Raw genomic sequence first — 19,280 nt, 5'->3', positions numbered from 1 at the left:
GGCGTTATACGGCCTCCCACCACAATTAGGGTTTCCATACGAAGTTTGGTGGGTACCGACTGATGTTTCCGTATTTTGACGAGTAGCATAGCTACTTTATCGTGCCTTCAACAAACAGCTCATTATAACTTTTTAGCCATGTAATTTCTAGGCTGTAGACTGGCCAAAAATTTGTCTCACTTGAGATGTCATTTACTCATGCATGTAAATCTCTACGCACTTTCGCATCAAAGGAAAGCTTGTGACCCACTTTTTTGAAGGGTCACATCTCAGAACCACTTTGTAGCAAACAGTCGGTGCAGTTAAAAAAACGAGTTAGTAATTACTCTCCGATTTTTCTGGCTTTGTGTGTTCTGAGCCAGACAACGATCACTGACCGTGGCCTTGTCTGGAGCGGCATGATAAAAACCATTTTGTTGTATGACTCACGTTAATTTACTTATCTGTCTGTTTTTTTTTCGCTCGTAAAATGTATTCGCCAACATTTCACATTTGTCAAACAATTTGATCGCAGGTCTCAGAGAAAGTTTATTGCGAGTCCGTGACCACGGGGATATTAACAGAATGTGTTATTCTTAAAAACCCACAACGTCAATTTTTGTATAAATAATGAAATATGGGTCGTGTACTTTGGTTCAACACTAAATATCGCCTTCTTTGACATGTTGAAACCAGAAATGGCATCGTCCGTTCGTGATTGCTGCCCGTTGCGTTGAGGTACGGAGAGCAGTGGATAGGCCAGCAGCACTTCTCAGCGTGGCTGAGTTCATCTACGCGATAAACCAGATTGCAAACCAAAGCAAGGCCATTCGAACGTAATGTAGAAAAATACCGTCAAGGACAGTGTGCTCACATTCGGTTTGAATTGCTATTAAAATTCAAGAAATATTTAAACCAGAAAAACAAGAATGACAAAAGCAAATAAGGTCTGCAACTTAGGTACAGGAGGTCATCTTTAGGAACATGCATATCAACTTCTATAGCAATGGGACTAGCAGATCCTACATACATAAGCAAATGTCAACAAAAAAATTAGCCAGAGAAGCTTGATAAAAAGAAAAGGTGGGAGAGTGGGGAAAAAATAAAGAGTGGGAAAAATGTACAAGGGATCTGGTAAAAAGTAACGCTACCTCATCAATCTTCTATCCCCTACCCCCTCCTGAATATCAAATGTTCCACCCCTTACATAAGACCAGCTGGCATGGCAGGAAATGTATTTACAACCTTGGAGATGTTTTAATTAATGCTATGAGTGCTATCATTCGAATGTAAACAGCACTTAACCCTTTCACCCCCAGTTCCCTGTATACAGGTCCAACTTTACCATAGAAAACAATGGATTTGGGACAAACCATGGTGGTGAAAGGGTTAAATCAGTTACAGATAGTGAAATGCCTTCCACTGTGGGGGGGGGGGGGGGGGGGGATTACGACATCTGGAATTATCCTGGATCCAAATTTCTCATCAGTTCTTCTGTGTCTTACATGCAAAAGTTGCAAAAATTGGTTCGCAATGAAAAAATTTACCTCAGCTTTGTTTTCTGGATCAAATTTTACTACAATTGATTTTGAATATGACAAAATTATGTTCACAGCTTTCAAAACTCTCTCACAACATATCCTGGGTTGGTGTAGGTCATTTAAGGTCACAAAAGAAAATTACCTAAAATATAAAAATTTGGGGGTTTCCCAACACTTTGAGCAGAAATTTATCTCATAACATCCCTCAGAACTTTTGTACCAAATTACAAAGCTATCAGACAAGTAATTTTGAGAACAAGTTTTCTTGACCAAAAATAACAAAATTGTCTTAAAAATACAAATTTGTATATTTCAGGACAATTTCCACATATCTAACTATTGTCATCTCTGGACATCTGTACACCAAATATAAAAGCTGTCTGTCCAGGGGCTTTAAAAAGAATATATCTTTTAAGATTTTTTGACCAAAAATGACAAAAATTGCCCAAAAACAGTAATATTTCCAATTTTGTCGTAATTTCAACAATTAGAAGGGTAACACCCTTGCAAACATCCAATCCAAATTTGAGAACAATTGGGCTAGCGGTTTCAGAGAAGAAGAAATTTTACTTAAAATGAGAAAATATTTAAGTAACCAAAAAATTCAGCAAAAATACAAAATTCAAGATACCTTCACGATATTCATTAAACTGATTTTGATCAACCTTAGGAACCTGTATACCAAATATCAAAGCTATCAGATTAGTAATTTTTCAATAAGAAAAGTTTTGACCAAAAATTTGGAAAATTGCCCCAAAATTACAAATATTAAAATTTCAATTGAATTTGTATACACTTGACTGAGGTCATCCTGAGGAACATGTATACCAACTTTCAAAGCAATCAGATGAGTGGTTTCAGAGAAAAACATTTTTTGACTAAAACTGAAAAAATTACCCTAAAAATAGAAACATGCAAATTTCATCCCAAATTTTTAACACCTACTTTAGAATGCCTAAAGGAACCTGCACACCAAGTTTCAACCCAATCTGACCAACGGTTACAGAGTTTTAGCAATTTGCAGGGTTTTTCCTTTTTTCCCCTCATTTGCATATTTTTGGCACTGACATGTTCATTTGAACAAATTCACATCTCCACCCCTAGGTGCACCTGTACACCAAATACTAAGACAGTAGGTGCTGCGGTTTAGCTGTTTTTGACGTGGACGGACATACATACATACATACATACATACAGACATGCAAATGGCATGCAAATGAACTGATTCAGCTTATACGATTACCTCACATTGGTATACCAAATGTGAGCTAAAAAGTAGACGTGCGTTACCCGGCAACATTTCCCGATCGATCCGAGGGGAGGTCGGCGTATTTTTCTCACACAATTTCGGGGGAATACAAGTTCGTGGGGGATGTCGCCCGATCGACTGTAAAATTGTATGACTTCGCAACCATTTCCAAAGTAAAACGACACTGAAACCCTTGGTGAGGTACTTGGATGTAATCTTTATTCACTGTGATTACATTCAGATGCACTGGGGACGGTGCATAATAAGTTTACCACGCAAGTCTGACCGATGTATAAAACACAATCACTGCATCAGAAAAAAGAAGTTTCGTTTTTTTCGGTCCCAATCGATTCGGAGCAGGAACATTTTGGATGTTGGACTTTATCAAGTATACAAAATATAATCAGAAACGGACATAATAATTTGATGTTCGGCATCATAGGTGGGATTCTGGGAACACTTTTTGAATGTCAGACATTGTATTGACAGACGTTATATACCAGAAAAAATCGTGGTATTTGGTTGGTTGTTTTCGGCCCTAATTTCATTCGGAGCAGGATGTAAGAATTTTGAGAGTGGAACTTTGTTGCGTGTCGACTCAAATGTAAAATGTCAACAAAAGTGGACGTATTTTTTGGGTTTTCGGTTGTAATATTAAGTCGGATGGAGAACAGTTTTGGTTGTCTTACAGTACTTCTATCGGGTACGGACAAATGTGAAACATACTGGTAAAACATGCAGTTTTTGGCCGAAATGCGTTTTGAACGGAAACAGTTCTGTGTGTCGAAAACTGACTTATTGGACTAGGCTCGGAGGGACTGTGCTTCAACAAACATTATTGTTACGGTTTATTGTTGGGACTGTGCTTCAACAAACATTAATGTTACGGTTTATTGTTGACATGCGGGAGTAATCCTGATTTTTGGAGAAGCTCAACAACGTCACTATGTAAATTACGCAACGTTGTGTCACTCAAGATGGATTATGCAAATAGCGATGCAAATATGTCCACGATGTTTACAAAAGCTCCCCGTTTTGACATGGGATAGCCACGTGCATTTGTTTTGATTTTTAAAAATTGTGAATTACACGGAAACCATTACTTATCTTGAACTAGCGACACATCTCAATGATGGGCCTGACTTTAAGGCGTATTCTCACAAAATTTTGAAAATTCGACAGAAAAATGACCGATTTCGTCTTTATCATCCTTAATTTGAGATGTGACAGTACTTTGCCAGCACTATGCTGACAAAGTATCGAAGGATTCACAAAATTGGGAAGCATTTTCAGTAGATATCTGGTTTTCATGTTATGTCACAACTTAAAATAGTTTGTATAGTTTATTCACATGGTCATTGTTATCAATAGTATAATCGCTTCAACACACTAGGTCTCCATTATCAATCGTATAATCATTTTAATACACAAGGACATCATTATTTGATGCTCAATTTGGATGATGCTGCTCAACGATCTTATCTACAACAGCATAACCAGCTTGAGATGTCTGGCAGAGGACGTCACCAATAACCCCGGGTCATGTATTAAAAATAGTTTGTTATTTTCTGACGATTAGAATTTCAATAGATATCATATGGATTTTAGTGTTTGCTCTTATAACTGTAAGGGTTTGAAATCATCTTATGGTCTTATTGACAACATTTTAAATGATAATAATTGTGATCTTTTGTTTGTCAGCAAACACTGGCTCACAACTAAGGAATTGCCAGGTCTTAATATGCAGCTTATTGACAAAAACAGATGGTTACATATGAAATCTCGTATTAACCAGTTCCACGTATCTTTTATAAACCAATAGCTGCTGACTATGATAGAATATCTGGTGTTCAATTGATTGCTAGTGGGCGAATTATTCTAACAATCTTTGGAGTGTATTTACCTTATTATAATGGTCATTCTGGGCAAATTGATCTTTTTTGCGAAACATTACGGTAGATATTTTGCAATCTGCAATTGATAACATGGATTCATCGCCTGTAATGGTTGTGGGTGATACGAATGCTTCATTACCCAGTGGCAGTCAGCTCAATAAATACTGGTACTGGAAACACCCATTTACATAGCTACCGGTACATACTGTATTTTTTATAAAATAATGAATTTCAAGGCGCTAACTTTAATTTTGCACAATATGTTACATACACATATTTTAACGAGATTTCTAAATCTTATATTTATCATGTTTTCTGCTCTTGTATGGCTATGGATATTAGTAAGAACTCTACTATAATGTCTGATTTGTCTTTAAATGTAAGTGATCATTTTCCGCTATGTACAACTCTTTATTTCTCTTTTAATTCTGCTTCATATGGTGGTGCTGATGATAACATTGATAGAACACATAAATATCCTGCCATTAACTGGTCTGATGACAGAATACGTTCTGCCTATAGTAATTATGTGACTCAGGCAGCTATGTCATTAAAGACTTGTAATATTGATGATGTTAAGAGAAGAGATGAAGAATGTAAAGTTGTAGATACCATGTGTAATGACATTGCTGATATCATGCATAATTCATGTAAGACGGTTATTTCTAATAGTAATCAATGTTATAAAGGACGTTTCAAGAAAAATAACTGGTGGAACAATGATTGTCTTATGACACGTAATAGGCAACATTTTTGGTTAAGTATATGGAAATCCTGTGGCAGACCTCATACTGGACAAATTTATTTATGCAACAAAGCAGCGAAAAAGACATACAGGCATTCATGTAATCGAGCAATAAACAGCAAGAGAAATGGCATTTCTCGTTTGCTCAACTTACTGTATACTTGCCGTAGTTTAAGGAAATTATGGAATTGCATTCGTAAGACAAAACATGATACCTCTCAAAACAAGTCATCGTTGATGACACAGTCCCCACTTGTAAATGGGTACTTCGATTACAAGTCCTCAGAGAGGATAGAGTCCTCTTCATTAATTACGTCTGTGTGTGGAATATGACCAGGTCTGAGTAAGCAGTCGGGAGACGAAGTCGTCTAATACTATAAATGACTACTTTATTCTATACTAATATAATAGACAGTGGCTAATACAGTGAAGCATAACACTTGGGTGAGAGACCGTACATAGAGTCCAGTGACGTGAAGTGTCTCTGTTGAGGGTGGAAGAGTCTCTGCCTAGGGAAGGCGAGGTTCCCGTAGATAAAGCACTTTTTGGCGGGAAAAGTGTCTATGAGTCATGAGAAAGGCACATGATGGATTAGACATATCGTCTTAGCAGATGGAATCTCTGGTTGATAAAATAAACAGTGATAGGAAGCGGTGCCTCAAAGCTTAGTCTTAGAAGGAATGCTATCAGAGTATCTATAGTAAGACACTGTACTAATAATGACGTAATACAAGAATATATTTCCTAACAGTCTGTGATAAAAATACTTTGATATAGATGGCGCTCAATGGCCAAGAATGAGTTCCATGGTGATGAAAACATAAAATCAATGTAGGCCACCATCCTAAAGGTCATTAAATGAGTCAACTAGGAATTAATCAACAGGATGTTGCAAAATATTTTTGCATCCTATCATAACACTGATAGATTATCACTGGTACCATATTTTATAAAGTTTGATGCAGTGCTTCTGGACATTCACCCTTAAAACAAAAGTTCATCATGTAAATGCAAATTGGCAATTAATTTAATTTATTGGATCGTATCACAAAACAAATCAACGTGCATATGTATGACATAGGTCAATGTCCTTGTACCAACTTTGAATAAAATCGGTTGAGATATGCCCGAGTTATGGCTCTGTACATGAAAAAATCGTAACAAAATGGCCGCACACCAGCCATATTGGATCGTATCACAAAACAAATTGACGTGCATGTCTATGACATTGGTCAATGTCTTGTACCAACTTTGAATAAAATCGGTTGAAACATGTCTGAGTTAGGTCACTGTACATGAAAAAATCGTAATAAAATGGCCGCCTGGTGGCCATATTGGATTGTATCATAAAACAAATCAACGTGCGTATGTATGACATAGGTCAATGTCCTTGTACCAAGTTTGTATAAAATCGCTTGAGATATGCCTGAGTTATGGCTTTGTTCATGAAAAAATCGTAACAAAATGGCGGCAAGGCAGCCATATTGGATCGTATCACAAAGCAAATTGACGTGCATATCTATGACATTGGTCAATGTCCTTGTACCAACTTTGAATAAAATGGGTTGAAACATGTCTGAGTTATGGCTCTGTACATGAAAAAATCATAATAAAATAGCCGCCTGGCGGCCATATTGGATCATATCACAAAACAAATCGACGTGCATATGTATGACATATGAAGTAATCCTTGTACTAAGTTTGAAATCGCTCCAGGCATCTCTGAGATATCTGCGTGAACGGACGGACGCACGGACGCACGCACGCACGGACATGACCAAACCTATAAGTCCCCCCGGACGGTGTCCGTGGGGACTAATAACGATGCCAGTATTGATATTAAGAAGTTCTACGATCACTTCACCTGTAAATTTGGTATGCCTAGTTGTACTAGTGAGGCTATGTCGACTGCCAAACTTAAGGTTTGAGATAAATGTACCAGCCTAATGGATGTTACCTTTTCCGACTTTGTTATGTCTGAATCTATGTGTACATAAAGAAGCTGAGATCTGTGCACCAGAGCAGATGGTATAATGTCTGAACATTTGAAATATTGCATTAACTCTAAGGTTATTTATCATATGAGTGTAATGTATTCTATCTGTTTTAAATTTGGTATTGTTCCTTTGTCATTTACTAAAGGTTTACGACACATGATCTTGCAGTACCAAAACATTTTCCTTTGACCTTGTCCTGTACACTTTTGATAATTCTTGAACTTTATATTCTCGATGTTTTCGGTCAACATGAATTTAGTGATTTACAGTTTGGTTTTGTTACGGGTAGAAGAACTGCCTCTGCTGCAGCCTTAGCAAATGATGTAATTTTATATAGTAACAAACGAGGATCGACGGTTATACTTGCTCTCTAGATGCAGAGGGAGCCTTTAATGCTGTACCTCATGATGTTTTGTTTTTTAAAGCAATGGTTGTACTTCCTAATCATTGCTGGAATATTTTAGTGTATTGGTACAGGCATATCAGCGTACAAATTAAGTGGGGCTCTAGTTTGAGTGAACCAGTTGTGGTGTCTGTAGGTACCCGTCAAGGAGGATTATCATCTCCTTTTCTTTTTAATTTGTTTTATCAAGATTTAGTGGATGAATTGTCGCCATGTGTTGGTGGTATCAGGATTAATAATTTGTCTCTTAATGTTTTTTGTTATGCTGACGACTTAATGTTAGCTAGCCTTTCTGTTACTGGTCTTCAAAATATGATCGAGATTGCAAACAGATATATTACAAATCATGGCTTGTGTTTAAATGCTAAAAAGACAAGCTGTATTATTTTCGGTCAATGTACATTTACACCACATCCATATTGGTCACTGAGTGGTGTAAGACTGGATGAATGTGAAAGTGAAGTGTGAACTATTTAGGTGTTACTCTTTCATCGTCTAATCCTAATGAACATATTACAAATGGAATAAATGCATGTCGGAAAGCTTTATAGGACTTCAAGGTCCTGCATTCAGTAAAGGCCATATTGACAGTAATGTACTCGCTTATGTATGGAATGCTGCCATAAGACCAGTTTTAATGTATGGTATTACCTGTGTGCATATGTCTAAATCATCCATTAGTGAGGCTGAAAAAATCCAGTCAAAGTTACTTAAAGCTGGGTTTGGCATTCACAAATATTGTAGAAGTACTTCCTTCCTGAACCCCATTACTGTTATGAAAATTGATACATCACTTGAAATCAGTTCTCTTGATTTGATGAAATTCATCTTTAGTAATAACTCTAATGCATGTTGTTTTTACCTACATCTTTTGAATATGCATTTATGTGGTAGATTAGAGGGTCACACTGATTTAGTATCACATGTTACAGTTACAGCACCAATGATTTTGACGATGAGATACAGCTGGATATTGATACACTACCTAATTAGGTTTGTCAGTTTGCTTTCCAATTTACCCTTTTAGTGGTCAACTTTTACAACTTTGCGCCAACATCAGACGGACTAAAACAGCAGGTGACGCAGCAAGATGTCTGTAAACTAATTTACTATGTAGTATGTTTATATCTTTACACCAGCTATCAGTTTCAATGGTGACACACATACACACAGAGACTGGTTGCCAAGTTTTACAAGCAGTTCAAATTCACGGAGAGGTGGTAAAAGAACAACTTTACTGCAAATTTAGACTCGGAGGACAGTGTTCTTTGTAGTTGAATATCAATAAAGTTCAAGACTTCAAACAAAATCTAAAACTAACAACACAAATCGATCGTGAATTTGAACTGCTTGTAAAACTTGGCAACCAGACTCTGTGTGTGTCACCATTGAAACTGATAGCTGCTGTAAAGATATAAACATACTACATAGTAAATTAGTTTACAGACATCTTGCTATGTCACCTGCTGTTTTAGTCTGTCTGATGTTGGCGCAAAGTTGTAAAAGTTGACCACTAAAAGGGTAAATTGGAAAGCAAACTGACAAACATAATTAGGTAGTGTATCAATATCCAGCTGTATCTCATCGTCAAAATCATTGCTGCTGTAACTGTAATATAATTTGTGTCAGAAATGGTATCTCACTTTTGGTGTATATTTTTGACAAGCAATACTCTCAGTTGATCCGTAAAAATATGAAGACATGTTTAAAGCCAGATGGGCTGACTGACAGTATTCGCCAGCTGATGCTAGCAAAAGATTTACACAGGCGCTATCTTCTTAATATGTTATTAAGACCATTTTATACATGGGTTTTCTTTTGTTGTGTTCAGAGTGTTTTCATATAATATGTTTATTATATAATTGTCAGTGTATCAGTTTTGTATTTCTCTTCACTTGAAGGCTTCATAATAAAATAATAATAATAATAAATAAATAAATAAATAAATAAATAAATAATAATAATAATAACAATATACATATGTTACGTAAGAGTCGCTAGTGTGGGTGTTACAAGGCATTTATGAGTCAGAATGGAAATTATATTGATGTTGGCCTATCCAGTACCAGCTACATAATTGGTTTATTGAAGTTGGCCAAGTACTGGCTTCATGATGAAATTACCATGAAGTTTGGATACTGAGAAAAAAGCAACTCACAGGAAAATCTGCTTTCTGCTTGCTTCTGTTGTTGAGTATGTACATCTTTCTCAGAACACTCAAAGCCACAGTTTCTTCACCATTCTGAAAATGACAGTACAACATATACTGGTAACTGCTAAAGGTCAAACTGGCCTTGGGGACAGATATATTGACTCTCAGTCTTTACAATTCTTTTCTGATCTACCACTAGAGGGGGCTCATTTTAAAGTTCTTGGTATAGGAAAAATTTCCATCGTCGTTTTTGAAAATTCTATTTATCTCCATAGAGTTAACACAAGGATGGCAGCCATTTTGAATTTCAAATATCGGTAAATATTGGGCAATTTGTTTCTCTAGCACACAAAATTTTATTCTTGATTTTGAAAGAGAATAAAGTTTGAGCAAAAGTTTAAGTCTTTCACTTTCGAGGTGCATACTACCTGTACCTTAACACAACCAAGCAATATTATTAGACCCATACTCAATTACAGCATGTGAAATGAGGCTATGACCAACTGCTACATAACATGTAGCAGTCAGGCAGTCATTGACACTTTCCTTTACAAGTCCAACAATTAATCCAACAACAATAAAAACTCAATACTCCAATATGGAAAGATTATTTCCTCACATAATGATCATTAGAAGAAGAAGCAAGTGACACAATCCTTTGTAAGAATTTAAATCACGTAACTTTCATAATAGTGCAGTGACATCTGTGTACAAAAATTGATAAAGTTTGACGAAAAATATGGTAAAATATAGTTTTGAAGGCAATCACACTGCATATACTATGTTTAAAATGGCATTGTTGTTTATGTAAATCTTCAAAACATATTATTTTGATACCAAAAGGGTCTATTTTACCAACACCAACAACATATTTGACATTGCATGATTGGATAATAATAATAAAAGAAGTATTATAACTGTTGAGACGCCTTTCCATGACCTACAGAATTTCAAGTCTGAAATGGAACATTCCTCAGTGACACTGTTGTAATCTGCAGAGCTAGTGCATGTATGGACATGTTCAAGAGGAAGTGAGGGTATGGCATGACAGAATGTAGTGGCTACGCTGTGCCGACGTCGCCTGTTTTCAATGTTTTTGCTTTGCTCACGACAAACAGCTCTTCTGGATAACAAAAATCATCCTCACAGAGTCACACTGTGATAAGTACATGCAATTTTCTTTGTCACATGTTTTTTATTGGAAATGTCATCCATTTTACAATAACTAGCACCAAACCAAGGTGAATTGAAATCTTGTAAAACAACAATTTTTGTGTTTACAAACAAAAATAGTTCTTGGTCTTGGTCAAAATTGGTAAATACTCATTAACACAAAGTAATGGCATAATGTTTTTGTATTGCACTGCAGTGCAAATACCGGTAGTATGCACGCACTTCGATGCAAGTTGCAAAGGTGCAACACCAATAATATTATCAAAAGTTTGATGGTAGGGATAAGGATGGTTAAAAAGGATGGTTTGAAGTAGATACGTTGATGCGTTAACATAAAGTAATGACATAATGTTTTTGTATTGCACTGCAGTGCAAATACCGGTAGTATGCACGCGCTTCGATGCAAGTAAACTGTGTACGCATGTAATATGGCATGTATGCACCTATGGTTTCTTATGGACTCCCTGGTATTGTATCAATCTGTACAACTACACACCCTTAGAGTGCATCTGTTCAAAATAAGAAACAGTCATCAGGGGTTGGATTCTTTTTGGTTAGTATTCAATGAAGGTCAGGGTTTGTGCATCCTTGCTCCAAATTAACAATGATTGTGGCAGAGCCATAACAATCCTATTAGACAACTTAAGATTTTTAAACCGTGAAATCTATGTACATTCTTGGATATTTATCAAAATAAAACAGGGTGAAATAAAATGTTGTATCATTTCAAGGTGCAACACCAATAATATCAAAAGTTTGATGGTAGGGATAAGGATGGTTAAAAAGGATGGTTTGAAGTAGATACGTTGATGCCATGCAAAAAGGATGGTTTGAATGAAGTAGATATCTTATAATGCCATGTAAAAAGTAATGTGCACTGTCTCTGAAGCAGATTAAAGCTACTGTTTGTTCAGTAGATAAATTATCCCTCAGAATGGTCTGAGGTCACTAAAATGTCATTTTTAAAAGAATATGAAGAATACAAAAGACTTACCTCCAACAGAAACTTTGGACTCTCTGGTAAAAATACAAATGTAAATGAAGATGTAAAACTTGGAATAGTACAAACAGCAACAAATATCCTCCAACTGTCATACGTGAAAGTATCAGAAAAATATCCAAAATGTCTGGGAATAATTGCCCATGCCAAACCAGCCGTGATGATGTTACCAAGGATCCAAAACATAGATATGAGAGTCAACATTGCACCTCGTCGATTTTTGGGAAGAAATTCACAAAAATAGGAAAATATAACCGGCATGGATCCACCAACTCTGTTGAGGAAGAAAGGTACAATGGCACTGTCAAGTTTTATGAAATTAATTTTAACTTTTAATTACATGTGAAGGTCTTAAAGTTCTTTAACGAAATGTCAAGTCCCTCCAGGTGACATCATATCAATCCAATGAGACAGCCTTGGCAACTGAAAGAGAGGGTGCCACATAAATATAAATCATTCTGGAATCACTTAAACCAACAATGTTTCAGGAATAAAACATACAAATATAGAAATATACTTTGATTTAGCATCTTTTACTTATTAAAGCTATAGTTTCATATAAAATGGTAATACTATTTTGTACTTTGAACAGTCACCAGTTGAAGATTAGCCTATATTTGAAAATCTACAGTCTAATCTGTCACTATAGTTGTCTGAATCAGATTCAGGAAAACTCTAATAGCTGAACTTCGAAAATGACTGGACAGTTTTTTAACACTTGCAACAAAATAGTGATTTTATGAGTTGGTCTTTGTTGAACGAAGAGCTACCGGGCACCTGGGCTTGTTGATTTTGTTCAGGATTATTAACAGAAGTAATGAACGTTGATGTAGTACTGTCATAAGTTATCTTCACAAGGGTATTTTCTACTCTTTGCCAAATCAGGCAAATGGACAGAAATAGGAAGAAAGCGGGAAAAAATCAGTGTACTCTGTACATATGAAGTATATGACTGGCAATGTTTGACCTTGGCTTGAACATTGAGTTGAACTTAAAGTTAGAGAGCTTGAATGCCCATATATTTATTTAGACAGTTATCTGGCAAAACATGACAACAAACCTTGGAACAAAATGTAACATGCACAGGCACAGGGCTCCAGGTACATGATAATATATGGCCACAGGAAAAAACAACTGTCACTACAATTTTGTTTTGGCTAAATAGCTAATACAGCTTCTGGCAATTGTTTTGGCTGATCAATTTCATAAGTTTTAAAATTCGCAGTTTATTGCAAGTAGATAATATCGGATAGAAACTAATACTTACTGTTGTCTATATTCATTCTATAATGTACTCAATGACAGCAGTGTTCAAAATTTCCTTGGCTTGATGATTGTATATCATATATACTATACAGTAAATTTATGATCGGGTTTGGGATATTATATGCCCATTTCCACTTCTGAAAATCTAAAACAGATTCTAAAACTATCTGAGAAACTCATTCGATGAATATGTATATTTAATTATATATAATGTACACTATTTATATGCCTTACCCTATTCCGCTCAGAAATCTCATAAGAAGGAATGGCCAAAAACTTTGCATGAAACTTGACAGCAGACCAAAGATGCCATTCATCAACAAAGAATAGACAAGTACAGCCTTTCTGCCTCTGATGTCAGCTAAAGATCCCCAAAAATAACTGCCAATCATCATACCTGGACAATTTGAGGAAAAAGTATTGCTTTATTTCCAGTGTTAATGTTTACTGTCTTTACTGGACTCACATTTGACGTATGTTCTAACTCCACTACACATCATGTGCTGATGTAGCTTTATGACATGAAAAACCTACAGCTAAGCACTGTTAAATCAGTAACTTGTTTCTGCTGCCAACTGTGTTGAAATCTACAGATATGGCAATTTGGTTCCCCAGCATTGGCACTAATTGAATAGTTACTAAATAAACATTGGACTATGTCAGAGCCATAGTCTACAGTAAACAGTCTGTCTTATGGTTTGACTTCCATCTATACATTTTGATAAAAAGTCCAGTAAAATGACTGATAATATCCATAGGTGTGTTGGAAAAACAGTTGGAACACGGGAACTCAGGTTTGTGTCTGGTTTTCACAAAGGGGTACACATTCGGAATAGAAAACCTCAATTTTGGTATTAATAATAAAAATTATACGGGAAGTTCACCAAGGCTAATTTTTACATATATGTTAGCTTTGGGGTCGCTTATTCTGGAAAAGCAATTTTTGTCATTCATAACTCACACGATTTTTAAAAAACAGATAAAAATAGTGGTGGAAGTTGCAATTTAGGGCTTCATCAACTTAATGTATTTTGAATCAAAGGGAAAAAAGTGCCGAGCTCAGCACTTTCATCATGCGATATATGGCAGAGACCATCTTCTGATGGGTATGTGCACTCACGCCCACACCAGGCTTGGCATATTTGCATAACATAAACAATAGTTATGTAAATACACACAGCCTGGTGTGAATGTGAATGACAATGGCTACACACTCCATCCATGATCCTCTAATTTTGAAGTTTCTCCTTTTCAGGAAAATTTTATTTGAATTTTCAAATTCATAATTGATAGGATTGGTTCATAAACTTACCCAGAAATATGCTTGCACCAAGTAACCCAAGTTCAAAACTGTGCAGATTCATATCCTCTTTGGCATGGGGCATCAAAAATGAAACCGAAAGTATTTCCACAGCATCACTGGCATCAGCCCAACCACAGGCACACAGAAGTAAATAATGAAATAGACCAAAACCTGTATAAATGTAAAGTATAGCATGCTGTGAATGCATTCTACATTCATTCTTTAACAGATGTAAATAGGTTCAGAAAGCATAGATCTTGTTTCCTCAGGAAAATAGGACAACATGGCAGCAGTTCCTATCTGTCAGAGTATTTGCCCATCTGATTGCTACAGCTAACTTTTATTTTTAGCTCACATTTTCACACATGTGAGCTAATGTCAAAGCGATGTCTGTGTGTCTGTCTGTGTGTCTGTCCATCTGTCTGTGCGTCCAATATCTCAATCAAAGTGAGACTTGGGTGGACACCGTGGCCAATGGGTATGTGTGAAGACAGTGCAGTGGAAAATAAAATTTAATGCAATGAAACACTGAATGCAGTCATTCTTTGGGAACAAATATTTTAATGACATATCAAGAACGAACAAAAGTAATTGACCAGTTAACAAAGCTCTTCATGTGATTATAGGGCTAGTTTTATACTTGTCGATGTTTGATGATGGAAAGGAACACAAAAATAATTAACTTAAACAATCATTATAAAAAACTACGAATAAACTCAATAGCAACAAAATTCCAAGCAAAACATTACACTATGGTTCAGAGTGTTAATTTACAAAGTTCACTCAAAATGTTCTTTGAAAACGATAGTATTTTGACAGCCGTACCAGCAGCTACTTACTAAAGTCTGTTGAAAAAGAGTACTAAATATCGTTGTTTTTCAGGTCAATAAGTGATTGAATTAAATGTGTCATGAAACGGTAAAACAACAACTGATAAATAGGTTATTTTTCTCAAAAGTGACTAGAAACGCCTCGCCTGAAAGATAATTTCATCCTGTTCCACAGAAACTGATTGTGTTTTCGAGCGCCGCAGCTATGAACGATAGGTCTGGGGAATCCCTGCGAAAATCGCTCACACTCGTCCAAAACATTGATCGTTCGCTTTTGAGCTGCATGATTCAGCTTGTACAAAATATTTGCGTTTTGTAGATAAAGAATTAAATTTCTTATTTTTTTCTTTCGTTTGTTAATTAAAAGTCATTTTAATGTTTTTAATGCTTTAAAAAAATTCAAAACCCGCTAAAAAGCGACTATTTGGCCAAAATTCAAACGAAAAACACGAAAATAAAGCTTGAATCATGGGCTATTTATGTATGAATACTTTCAGTCTCTTTACGCTTACGCTCAAATGCGATAGAACGCTGTGGTGATATACACAGGCTCAGTGGGCTAGAGTTGAAAACATGGCGGCCACTGTCGCTGATGCGCGATTTTTGCTTCAAAATTTTTCACTCATTTTCATTCGTATGACTTTGAAACTCCAGGAAACGATGGAGAAGAAAGGGTTACCATGAAGTATAGAGGTATTTGCTGATAATTTGCCAAATTAAACGTCACGAGAAAAAATGCTTCAAAAATTCCCACAAGCTTACACACTGAGCGCTTTCAGAAGCCGTAGCATGGTTCGCACTTAGTCTGTCAGACATGTGACTCGGATCATACGAATTTCCAAAACACCACTTGGTACATTTATTTTATTCCAAAAATGATCACACACATATCAGTATTCATGATGTGGTTTTCATGATGTACACAGTAAATCTTAATGAATTGGACGTAATTCTTTTTCAAGTACGAGATTACAATCGTGCACCGGGAAAAGATCAATACGATAGAACGCTGTGCAGTGTGTATACACAGGCTCAGTGGGCTAAAAATAGCGAGTTGAAAACATGGCGGCCACTCTCGCCGATGCACGATTTTTGCATCAAAATTTTTCACTCATTTTCGTTCGTATGACTTTGAAACTCCAGGAAACGATTGAGAACAAAGGGTTACCATGAAGTATTGAGGTATTTGCTGATAATTTGCCACATTAAACGAGAAAAAAATGCTTAAAAAATTCCCACACGCTTACACACTGAGCACCCTCAGAAGCCGCAGCATGTTCGTACTTAGTCTGTCAGACATGTGACTCGGTTCATACGAATTTCCAAAACACCACTTGATACATTTATTTTATTCCAAAAATGATCAGCACACATATCAGTATTAATGATGTGGTTTTCATGATGCAGTGTTGTCCTTATATTTAAAAGTAGCCGGGTAATTCAAGAAAGTAGACGGGCGGACTGCGAGGGAGCAAAGCGACCGAGCGGCGAGTGAGCGTAGCGAACAAGGGGGGGGAGCGCGAGGGGGGGTGTCCCCCCTCTCGCAAGGCGAAAAATGAAATTTGGAGTGGAAATGGTGTTCTCTGGTGGCATCTGAGGTGACATTTAGCTGAGACTGAAACAGTACTTTTGTTGTGTGTCTTAGACGTGGCTCACATACAACAAAACAAACAAACATGATTTTGTTTTGTTTGTATTATTTATGACACACTTATGGTTATTTAAAATTTAATCTTAAATCACCTGCAGTCTGCTCATTTCATTGCTCATTTCCCAAAATCAGGATGGAAAATTCAAAATACCGACAGTATTCTAATCAAAACACATTCGCTTTTGTTAAAAAAACATCGGTAAGATAATTCACTGTACAGTGTTCGCATTTACGCAAAAAAAAATGCGCATATAGAAAACTCATAACAATGAAAAAATGCGTAGAGAGTCGATCCAATGCGTAATAATATTACGCATTGGATTGAGTCTCTACGCACTCTTTCATTGTTATGAGTTATAATACGCAAACGATAATAGTAAAATGTTTGCGAAAGCACTCTCCGCGACTGAGCTTAGGCGACAACCAGACGAGATGAGTGCCCGCTTGACATTAAATGTGTTGCAACATTTCTGTCAATCACTCATTTTGTGTGGAAAGTTTCGGATTCTCTGGGTGTAGTCTGAAAAATTGGCATCGTAGCTCAGAGGCACGTTATCATGTCGGCTGTGCCTATGAACTTACTACGTTGCTAATTTTCAGGCGAGCGATAGTTTCTGAAACTTATGACACAAAGTGAGTGATTGACAGAAATGTTGCAACAAATTAAATGCAAACCGTGCGCGATCATCGCGTCTCGCTGTCCCCAACTTTGATCAAAGCAGATATGCAGCATGGCGTCGGAAGGAAACAACTCTATTTTCTTTCAAATTTGCTCCACGAGTCCGTGAAAAAAAATGATTCAGAGGGTCCATCGAAAGACACTATCGGGCAACCCAACATGGAGAACATGGAGAGGTGCAGTGAAATTGAACCCATGCCGGAATCCACGACGTATAACAACAGGGGATCAGCACCACGGTGAAGCCGTGAGGCGTGACGATGATCGATGATGCGCCGGTCGGCAACGGTCGGCAACACACATGCCTGTGACCGTGGATTCTAGTACGTAAAAATAATCAATGAAAAAAATACCCATTCAAATAAACAGTTTGTTCTAAAAAATCAGTTCTAGCTCATTGTTTTTAAATCTAGAAAATGCATCGGTAACTTGATTTGTTGAGAAGATCATACTCGTAGTGACGTTGGCAGCCAGCGCGGCGGCGGAAAACTAGCTGCAGTCTCATGAACTTCGAATCGTCGATCAAAATTACTTCTTTTCGGCGCTTTTCTCTCACAAATTCAGCGAAATTGAAGTTTTTCATACATAAACTAAATGTATTGTTGGAATCAAGTATACCTTTCGAACGGGCTTTCTTCGGGAAAAAATATTCCATCGGCAAGGTGCCAGTGGCCGACGCCACATTTCTTTTTGACGCCATCGTTAAAAATGACCTAAGATGACCATCATACTAATTGAACCAATTACACTGCTCGTAACAAAGACAACACCGTAGGCGCGTCCATCAGCCAATCACACTATTTAACAAATAAAAGATCGGGCTCAAAAAGCCACAAACGGGTATTCAGAAACTGTTTTATGTTTGTGCAGTTCCATGCGCCGGGGGAAAGGGGTCGCGAAACTGCTAATCGTACGTGTGCCGTCTGACAGCTTGCAGTGCAATCCCGAAATTACAGGACTACTTTTAACGTAATTAAATTATGATAAAAGTAGCCGGGAAAAAATGCAAAACAGCCGGGTTATTTACCCGCCACCCGGCTTCTAAGGACAACACTGATGATGTACACAGTAAATCTTAATGAATTGGACGTAGTTCTTTTTCAAGTACAAGATTACAATCGTGCACTGGGAAAGATATTAGGAGCACAGGGACTGTGATAGGAGTAACAAGGACGGTAGAAGATCCAAAGTTCAGATAATTCTCATACTCATACTCATTCTCATTCTCATTACTCATACTTGGCACGTTTTTTACCAGTACATGTATATCCAAATTTGAGCCATAATGAGCATTTAATTAATAAGCCACACCCAACAAAATCTAATCAGATCTAGATGTTATCATAACAATGCTACATACCAAATTTCATACAATTGGACTCAGGGGTTCTCAAGTTATGAGTGGAACAAAATCTGT

At 36.8% G+C, this 19,280-nt stretch overlaps 1 protein-coding gene across 2 annotated transcripts in view; it reads right to left on the bottom strand.

The window, feature by feature from the left end:
* Nucleotides 1-19,280, bottom strand: part of LOC139117570 (synaptic vesicle glycoprotein 2C-like) — a 98,267-nt gene that overhangs the window by 20,617 nt on the left and 58,370 nt on the right. For both annotated transcript variants that reach the window (XM_070680797.1, XM_070680798.1), the window contains exons 3-6: nucleotides 14,713-14,874; nucleotides 13,635-13,797; nucleotides 12,129-12,408; nucleotides 9,968-10,051 (exon numbers count right to left, since the gene is read on the bottom strand). In XM_070680797.1, coding sequence (XP_070536898.1) covers nucleotides 9,968-10,051; nucleotides 12,129-12,408; nucleotides 13,635-13,797; nucleotides 14,713-14,874 — 689 coding nt within the window. The remainder of the gene's footprint in view (nucleotides 1-9,967; nucleotides 10,052-12,128; nucleotides 12,409-13,634; nucleotides 13,798-14,712; nucleotides 14,875-19,280) is intronic.

This window comes from Ptychodera flava, chromosome 18, assembly GCF_041260155.1.
Source record: "Ptychodera flava strain L36383 chromosome 18, AS_Pfla_20210202, whole genome shotgun sequence".
Taxonomy (NCBI): domain Eukaryota; kingdom Metazoa; phylum Hemichordata; class Enteropneusta; family Ptychoderidae; genus Ptychodera; species Ptychodera flava.
This window is presented reverse-complemented; position numbering and strand designations above follow the sequence as displayed.